At 49.6% G+C, this 10,089-nt stretch overlaps 1 protein-coding gene across 1 annotated transcript; it reads right to left on the bottom strand.

Annotated features, from left to right (window-relative positions):
- Positions 1-2,495: 2,495 nt before the first annotated feature.
- Positions 2,496-9,788, bottom strand: LOC119099311 (UV excision repair protein RAD23 homolog B-like). Its single transcript, XM_037222443.1, is given in 7 exon segments — positions 2,496-3,125; positions 4,219-4,360; positions 4,362-4,747; positions 5,651-5,873; positions 5,923-6,007; positions 7,986-8,064; positions 9,516-9,788. Coding segments are annotated over 7 exon segments (1,092 nt in total). The 5' UTR covers positions 9,582-9,788; the 3' UTR covers positions 2,496-3,014.
- Positions 9,789-10,089: the final 301 nt, after the last annotated feature.

Genomic DNA, 10,089 nt, shown 5'->3' with positions numbered 1-10,089 from the left:
TTCATGCATGCCAACCTTCATATTCATGCTTACGCATTGTGCATAAGCCATATCCATTCCAAATGCCTAAGACAAGCCAAAATAACACTGCACCATAGCCACCAAGAAAGCCTCAGCTCATAGCCAGTAATGCAATTACAAATATGCAGGAGAATTCCAGAACCCCATTGCCAGCAACAAATATAGTTAGATCTAGGAAAAGCATGCCTGTCATGAACCTTACATTATACTGGGGAGCACTTGCAGTAATGGCTTTGTCAAGATTGTCTGTCATCGAATTACCATTTGTTTAATACCCCAGATGGAAGGCAAGGCCAATGGGTTTCAAGGTTTCTGCAGAAACCCTCATTCAGTGCAAGGATCAGGGCAAATATCCACCAGCCTATGAACAACTATAATGGTGGAGGTCTTGACAGCAGGCAAATGTCTGTAACTGTCCAGCAAGGATGGCAATCTTCATCATACCGCGCCAACCCCTGCCCCTAAAAGCTTACCATCGTGATTCCCTCCGAATTGAGGCTGTGTATTGAAACCGCGGTGGATCAAGTTTTCAGTTGGCTCTCACCGACCGACCACTCCTTCATCTTGAACACACTACGCTCCTAATTACTACGGCCTTCCTACCGCAATCAAGCTGCCATAAATTGACTCCCAATCACGCGCGACCACCACGCGAACTCAGCACCTAGCAAGCGAACCCCGCATCGCCATTCATTAGCCTCGAATGCGCGCAGCATGCGCGTGTGCGGTAGTGTACGAAACGTCTGCGCCGTTTTCCGCGCCCATTCTGCATGAAAAAGAGATCACTAATTTGTGGCCATTTCGTAGCCGATTGCGTTGTTGCCTTCGGCATGTTTGCATTTCTGACTTACCCTCACCATAGTTGCAATTTAATCATAATTTTGAGTACTCACTGGCTACAAAAGTTCCAACCGAATTATACCTTAGCATGGTGTTCGGAGCAAGGAGACCGAGGTAAGATAACCTAGGTAAGAAATAAAGAAATGGCTGTAAGAATCCTACGATCGTGCTTTCCGTATAAATGCAGCCGGCAGTACACCGTTGGTAACGTGGAAGAAGCGATGGTGCAACCAACCAAGGCGTAGGAACGTTCGAAAAAGTATGGGACAGGCTCAGGGTATACTTCTGGAACTTTTTCTTGGAAGCAACCCCGGCGACCAGGGGAGGGGGGGGGGAGGTAGAGATGGAAGTTACTGTCCGCTCGCAATTCACCCTGACATATATTTTGGAAAACATTAAAATCCTATTGGACTCATCCATGTCATTCGGTAAATAAGGTCATCCAACTTCCCACGATTATTCGTCCATTTCAGCATTGTTTCCCTGGGTAGGCGAATGCCTCGAGCGGGTCGGTATTTTGGGCGCTTGAGGGGGCATTTACTTCCACGGGGTAGATGCCAAAATACGAACTCGACGATTGCTGGTCAGAATTTTAAATGACAATCGATGGCCCATAGTGGACCTGAGTTTTCATGTGCCTAGATGTTACGGGTTATTTTTCTAGAGAGAAGATCTGTCGCATCATGGTGGGCGGAAACTAATTCGAAAGCTTCAAATACTTACTGTTGGAAACAATGTGATTTACAAAGAAAGGCATTAAACTGGATTTTGTCCTGTAAAAAGCCAAGTCATAGAATGAGGCTCTCCTGTCATATATTCCTTACCTGAGCCCTTTTCCCGTCCGTCGCCGGCAGCCACACTGCCGTGACCCTGCTGCCCCCCCCCCCCCCCCCTCCCCGCCAGGACTGACTGCGGACTGATCGTATGGCCGCTTTGCTGCGTAGTTGTGCAACAGCATTACTACCAATCAGAGTGTAAAACATACATTGGACACCTGCAGCAGTACCTTTTTTCCAAATTGTCTCCCCTTCACACCACCGCAGAAAAAGCTTCCGGGAAGCTGCCTGTGTCCCATATGAATGGGATGCGGTGGCGAGGGCACCGCCACCATTCAAAAATACGCAGCCTTATCTATCAGCACGTACGCGTGTTGTACAGTCAAGACACACCTAACGAACCGCACCGGTTGTTGGTGACAAAGTCGTGATGAAACGGCGTAGGGATCAGCAGATACATGCAAGCCACGTCAAGAGCGCGTCTGGCCGAACTCGTCGCTGAACTTCCACACTTTCCGGCTTCCGAAAACTGGCGCGGCTAGAGGCTCCGCTCAATGTGAACACAAACTGGCGTCACATGTGCAGACAACGTTAAACGCGGCAGTGGTCGACGGATTACCCGTGACCATTGAATTACTTGTTCTGTTTCCGGACATAGGATAGGGTAGGACACAACAGCAGTTTTGCTTCAGCTTTGTGTCGCGCGCTTCGGTTTCGCTGACTTTGGGAACCTGAGATGTCGAGAACACCCGCCTCCCAGTCCAGTCTCTTCCACCATGAACGCGTCTGATAGCTCACGCCGTATTCGCCACCTTCCCTTTTACCCAATGCTGATGCTTCTTTCTCTACGCAAAAACAATGCTTCCAGACGCATTTATTTAACCAGTTTTATAAAACAGACTGTGTCCACATTACGGATCCAGCCAACCCATCGGATCAAATGTGTCCCACAAGATGGCGCCTAGGGCCGACTCACACACGGCAGATGAAACGAAGCCGACCTACAGCATCCAGGACTATCCGTGCTTCGGACATGCCTGACCAGCATTAGCTTACACAAGATCAACAAGCGAATAAGTTTAGCTGGATGCCCAACGGAAACACATTCTGGGAAACACGAAACACGTCTGTGTTAGCTGGCTCCGCGTATACTACACCTCCCCAGGTGAAAACACCCCACCTTCCGGGCAGCGGCTTCTGGATCGCGCGTCGTCCGGTCACGGTGTCTGAATACGTTTGGAGGCGGGGACTGGTGCCAAACAAAACAGCGGCGCTCGGGGCAGGCGGACCGACTCATCCAGCGGGGTACGGGCTTGAAAAGGGTGAAAAGAAGTCCGGAGCGCGCGCGCGCGCGCGGCCGCCGCTCGCCGCCGCGCCCTAGTCGTCGAAGCCCTGGGAGAGGAGGAAGTTGGCCGCCATGTTCTCGTTCTTCTCACACGCAAAGTACGCCTGGACGACCAGCTGCTCCGGGAAGCCCAGCGCCTTTAGCTGGAACGAAACATGAGGGGTCAGTGGGCTGGCAGCCACGCCGACTTCCATGCCGACAGACCGTACCAGAGCACACGGCAGCAGCGCAAACACGCGCCAGGGGCCAACGATATTCGGATAACCGGTGTTCTTATCGGGGGAAGTGACGTGCGAAGATAGTGGCGGCGTTTAGTCGGCCGACGGTACGGGCGCATGCCGCACAATGCAATACAAGGTGCATGGCTGACTTACTGTTCAAAGCAAATATAGATCTTGACATTCACATACAGATCCAGACACACATAACAGATCTACATTTGGGCTCGATGCCGATATGACGGGAAAACACGGCCAGGATCTGTTTTTGGTATAAATGCCACGTATTGGCATTCAAACTGAGCCTTGCCGGCATGTTTGGCACCACTGCAAAAATCCGACATTCGAAAAGAGCGAAAAGCAAAACGTTCAAGGATGCTTTCAAAAGGGCCACTTAGTGGACATTTGAAAAGATGGAAATTCTGACTCCTCAAGACACCAAACCTCTCGACAACAACTCACGACAATGACCTATAACCGCCAAGACAATAAAAATATATCTGGATGCAGTTTCGGACGGGTGGCCTTCTCACGCTTTAACCGCAGACGCACATGCGACGCTATGACACTCCGCCATACAATGGCACACGGCCCTTTATACAATCATTCGCGGTCATAATCAAAGCACGGTTTATTCTTTTATTGATGTTCCATCGGAAAAATACTCCGTATGGTTCAGTTCAATAAACCTCTATATCGGTGCATTTGATGCACCTTCCAAGGGTCAACATAGATAATATCCAATGTCAACGTCAATTATATGGATATCGTTCGTATTAACTCCATGGAAGGTGTAGCAAAGTGCACTACACCAAAGACCTTCAGGTTAAAACCACACTGAGTATTTTTCGATAAAAACAAAAATAGCAATGTAGCAGTGGTAAGGACATGACTCTCTAGACACGCGAAACCGTTCCGGTTGAACAGCGTCGCCTGTGTCGCAGTCGGCGGGAGATCGGGGGGGGGGGGGCAGCACTGCCCGCCCCTCTCGGAAGTCCGCCTGACCGAGGTCGCTCACCCTTTCGATGGCCTCCTGGTCTTGCTGCGAGATGTGGATGGTGGTGGTTCCGCCGAGCAGACCCTCGCCAGTTCGGCCCTGGCCGCCGGCTGGCGGCACGCGGCCCTGGCCGCCCTGACCTCCCTGCCCGCCGCCACCGCCACCACCACCACCGCCGCCGCCGCCGCCACCGGCCCGCCGGCTCCGCCTCCGACGAGTCGTTCAGCATGCGCACGAACGCCTCTTGATTGTGAGAGATGAGCTGCAGCAGCTGGGGGTTGCTCTCGCCGATCTCGACAAGCACGGCGTGCAGCAGCGACGGGTTGGAGCGCACCATCTGGCGCATCTGCTGGAACTGCGGCAGCGCGCGCAGCGCCGCCAGCTGCTGGGCCGTGTCGGCTGGCGGCGGCGCCTCCTCCTCTTCTCCGGCCGGCGCCTCCTCGCCACCGCCGGCCGCCATGCTCTCCAGCACCGCTTCTGGGATGCCCGACAGCAAGTACTCCACGGCCCGGTCCGGGTTGTTGAAGCTGGCGCGCAGCGCGCGCAGGACCTGGCGGCGGGGCGGGGGCGGGTGAGGGGGAGAGAGGAAGGGGGGGGGGGGGGCGTCAGCGGACACCGGCGCCGGCCATCACCGCCGCCAGCCGCCAGCGCCATCAGATGACCCGAAGGCGCAGAATAGTGCCCCTGGGAAGCTTGGTCACCGCTGTTACTTCCAAGGGGTATTTAAGTACGCGCTGCCACCGATATAACCATGACAGTGATTCCCGCACAACGCGCCCCTTGCGTGGCGCCTGGCCAGCTGTTGGTGTTGCGGCCCGCGGCAAACGGACGCGATGCTAACATACATTGTGGCAATCCGGGATCAAATCAGGGCTATCGCAGCCTAGCGTCACAACTATACCACTAAGTGATCCACGTCAGGAATGTCAGGGGCACATATCACAGTTGAACGTCACAGCCACGGCAGCGTTGTTATAGCGCCAACGAATTTTTGTTGGTTAGATGGCGGCTCAATTGTCGGGTGCTGCGCACGACTGCAAGTCAGTTGTGATCGCGCGGTAGTAAAGCTTGCACAGGCGGAAAAACGCCGCTCCCCCATTTCAGTGTTGGACCGGGGTAGACAGCCGCTGAACTGCCTCCTGGGTCGCAGATGGGCATCAACGGCGGCGCAACCAGAAGGCGCGCCTGATGACATTTGGTTTATGACACACCAGGTGAAGATCCATTTCAATGGCGTTCAATGAGCTTCACGTGCTATCATTCACATTCACCTAGATTTACTTTCGAGCGTGTGCTCCCGAGCTTGCAGAGACAAAAGGCAAAGTTCCGTTCCATAGTCGATGCACGGCGGCTGCTAACTCTGACGCAAGAGGCTGCACGTAAATCGACCGCATGGCAACCCGCGGAGTCTTCATCTGCACACCTTGCTCCACCCACATCACAGACAAATTACCTCGTCCCGACTGTAGCCCATATCCATGATGTTCTTGACGACCGTCTCCAGCTGGTCTCCTGTGAGCAGCGTCGACTCCCCGGACGGGTCGACCTCAGGCACCGGCGCCGGAGTGGGAGCCGAAGCAGGAGCCGGAGCCGGAGCCGGAGTGGGAGCCGCGGTCGGCGCCGGCGCCGGGGCGGCGGGTTCGGGTGCAGATGGCGCGGGCCGGCGTCGGCGCTGTCTGCGCCGGAGCTGTCGGGTCTGCGGGGCCGGTCGGCAGCGGGGCCGGCTTCGGCTTCATCACCATCACCACCACAAACTTCTTGTCGTCGATGCTGTACTCGGAGAGCGGTGTGTCGTCGGCCAAAATTTTGCCTGCGCAGATAGGGGTCGGTTAGCGTCCATATCAGCCAGCAAAGCACTGGCCACGCAGGCACTGAGGCTTATCTGCTGATTAATAACGCATCCTTCAACAGCAAAGTACATAACTGGTAAGTGTTCAGTGTACGTATGCGACGCTTAACTGAGCACGGGAAATATGGGACACCCAAACAGTACACAACACAGCTTTGACCAGACAGCTACTGGTCCAAGGATTCATTCAGATTCTAATCACACTATTCTGGATTCAGGCGCAGCTCTGCCTGATTCAAGGCCAAAGTGAGACCCAGTAGCATCACCTGCTTGCATCATGGTCGACCTGAATCAGAATCACGTCTCTCGCTACATTTGATTTAAAGAGAGTGGTCCACATTTGTGTGGGGTTTTGCACTGAAATAGTCATCCTGTAGACCTTTCGGTGCTGTTCGCAATCCTGCCATTTCTACCACCTAAGCCCGTCTAATTTCTGAGCTACACGCCCGCGAAAATGATAAAGGTATATCAGAGAGTTTTTCAAAATGACCTTGGCATTCCTGATGTCATGATAACATCATTGAAATCCTGCCAATTCATCAGCTATTTGCGGGTGGGTGTCATCGAGGCTTTACGACGCCCTCAGCTGCTGAGACTATATGGCGTCACCTGCCTCTCACCCTGGCAGGAAGGGCGGGCACCGCGGGGAATCGAACCCTGTACCTCTGGTTTCCCAGACGTGCGGTGGTTAACACAGACGTGTTAACCACTACACTACCAGCAGTCTACAGCAGTTTTTCTGATTCAACTTTCAGTTTGCCTCCCATGTATTGGTAACAGCATGCATTTGATTCATTCAGAAAAATCAGACAAGATGGCACAAGCACATACAGCATTCTCGCCACCATAGTAAAGAAATATATTTTTGCTGATGAACATGACAAAATACAAAAATATCCATGACATCTAATTGTTGGAATGAGCCTCTGCATTTTAATGAGAAGAATGTCATATAAAATCCAGCAAAGATAAGACATGACTTCCCCAAGCCATGAAGAATAACATTTGTAAATTGTCACTGAGTATGTTACTTTTGAATGACACAAGCTACTGAGTATGCTAGTTTAGAATGGCACAAATGCCAAGGTGCATAAGAAGTCATGAACTTACTGAAGATTTGATAAAGGCATTTTTGATTAGATGGATTTCTGGGATCAGCACTGATGTCAAGCTATGCTTGCTGTGTGAGCCCCAACCCCACCACTCCCATAAAATTCTGAGTCAGAGGCAGCAGACTGTCGTGCTTGGAATTGCCTGTCCTGTGCTCTAACATCATCTGACTTTTAGTGTGGCCATTGCCATAGGGTGTGGGTCATTCCAGTCAAGGGCGAACAGCAAACGCCTAAATTAACTCAAACAAACCCTGCCATGCATGGGTAAATGGGAGACCAGGTGTTTGGACCATTTGAGCTACTTGAAAAAACAATAATGGTAATGTGAGTGTTCTGAGAAATGCTACATTTGAGTACTGCAGGCCCATATCACAAGACAAATTATATGAAACATACAGCTTTCTACAGGCACATGTTTGGCCTTAAACAAATGCTGTAATGCAAACACTGATGCAGAGTACGGGCCTCATTCAGGCTATTCTCAGCTTGTCAGAATCATTCATACACAGACCTAGATTGATAGCCTGATACCTAGACTGATCTGCATTAGGTCTGCCTAAGCAGGCACCATACATTTGTGGCTAATGTGGCCTCGGATCTGCCAAACCAGGACTCACCTCTGTCCTTGGCACACTTATGCATAACTACCACATCCAATGCAGAATTTCTGCAGCAAAGCAAATATTGTACAACCTAATAAGTTCCAGTATTTCAAGGAAACTTTGTGATGATCAATTTGTCAACCAATATCCTAACAACAATTAAGCCCATGTGCCGAGTTGTTTTGATAACCAAATATAATTTGCAACTTCATTTAATGTGCTTACCTGCATAAATAAGTTTTTGACCAGAAGCAATGTAGTCAGACCCCTTCTCTTTTTCAATCTTTTCCTTGAGTTCTCTGACCTGAAATTAGCACAAAAGGTTAATGGGTCACAGAACTTGAAGCATCAAACAGAATACACTGAAAAGTACCTGCCAGACAGAAAAGAAAGGCACAAATAAGTACCAAAATGACATGGAAGACCACTGATGTATAGGAATCTTGCAATATGATCCTACAGAACACCATTTACATGGAACAATAAACCATTCAGAACAGGGCCACATGCATGAAGTCACAGTAAACATTTTTACCATAAGTATTTTAGTGTACCACTGGCATGCAATATTTTTTCATGGCTTCAGATACTGTACATATGACATATGCAGATATATATTCAGATGTGTTTCCTTTCATACAGATAGCTATAATGTTTAATATAAGCTGCATGCATATCACAATGCATGCAAACTTGAATACAGGGGCACACATCCCAAGGACCACCATGTGTACATACCACTGATCCAAGCATGTGTGGGTTAGTCAGCAGCTGATTCCCAAGTCCATCCCAGAGTCAGGTCTTTCAAAAGTTTACAAGATCATTTGCACTAAGATAAGTGCAAACTAGCCTGAAAAACCTATCCTTTATGCCAGACAACTACTGAACATGTGCCCTTAAACTTGTACTTGTGAGTGCCACCCCAAGACCTGGGCAAATGCTGATTTGATATATTTTTTGTTAAATTTTTTCTGAGTATTTTGTGCAATGGTCCATTAAAGCATCACATTGCCTTAAAACAAAAGCTTGTGAAAAAACTCTGAGTATTTTGGGCAATGTCATACTGAAACATCACATTTCCTTAAAACAAAAGATATGTAATGAAATTGGTGCTGACCATGCACCAAGCCCTGAGTACTGAGGCTTTCCATGTACAAGCACTGTAATGGTGGCCAAAATTGTGCTGCTATGCCAGACATGTTCACAATAACATGCAGTTTTAGCAGACCAGATTGCATATCATAAATGCAAAAAATATCTGTTTAGCTTTGAAAATGCCAAATAAAATAACTAAAAGCAATCTCATATGGTTTGTCAAACCAAGTTGCTTGAGTTTTCTGGCAAGGCCATGTCTGTAATCAATGCAAGAGCCATGTTGCCTTCTGAAGGATTAACAGCATGATTACTATCACACAGAGCTCCAGTGTTTGGCACACAATAATGCCACCTGAATCACAAACCAGATGGAAAAACAAGCAACAGCTTTTGGTTTACAGGTTCAGAACATGTGAAGAAGGGACTGCTATGCATGTCACATAAGAATACTTACAGAAAGGGACACCATACATGGCAAAAAGCACCCTTTATGGTGCACCAGTGTCTTCATTCAGTTAACCTGAATAATGCATTCAATAAGTGCAAGTGATAACAGAGAACATCATGCAAAACACACAACGATGCAGTGCAAGTTCTCTGCATTAATAGTTCATGGAAACAACCACAATGGTGGACAATATAACAATATAATCAACTTACAGACTGGGATGCATCGATATCTATCTGGAAGGTCTGCTGCTGCAAATTCTTCATTGTGATGAGCATTTTGAAGCAGTTATGAGCTGGCAAGGCCAGCAGCTAAGTGATCCAGATGTCGAGAGGTTGATTTCCGTGAGCACTGTTGTCAAAACACCGGAGTATTCTCCAGTAGTTCGGCGAGGTTGGACGCGGCACTGCCGAAGTCTTCTAAAGCATCTGGCGAATACAAATATCCAGGATCCTCATCGGATTTAGGCCACTCTTGCTGCCTCAATTCCCACCGCCCAACCCAGTTCAGAGATTCCAATCGCTGAGCATTGGATGACGTAAACGCACTCGCGAACGTGAGGACCGCTTCTCTGGGACGACGCTCCCTGAGCACCTAACCGTCCAGAACCTGCTTCTGCGCCACTGTCGCAGGAAACGACTTGTCATTTTGGCGCACAAGCGCAGTAGTTGTAGACCCCTCTTCGTGACGTAACGGCTTGCTTCCGGCGGTACTATTTTGCAACCGTTTAAGGCACCATGACAATCCTCGAAAATTACTGGTATTATTCACCTTAAACGCCCACTT

Source organism: Pollicipes pollicipes, unplaced genomic scaffold (genome assembly GCF_011947565.3).
Source record: "Pollicipes pollicipes isolate AB1234 unplaced genomic scaffold, Ppol_2.1 Scaffold_4740;HRSCAF=5597_pilon_pilon_pilon, whole genome shotgun sequence".
Classification (NCBI taxonomy): domain Eukaryota; kingdom Metazoa; phylum Arthropoda; class Thecostraca; order Pollicipedomorpha; family Pollicipedidae; genus Pollicipes; species Pollicipes pollicipes.
Note: the sequence above shows the minus strand (reverse complement) of the source record. Positions and strands in the feature narration are given on the sequence as shown.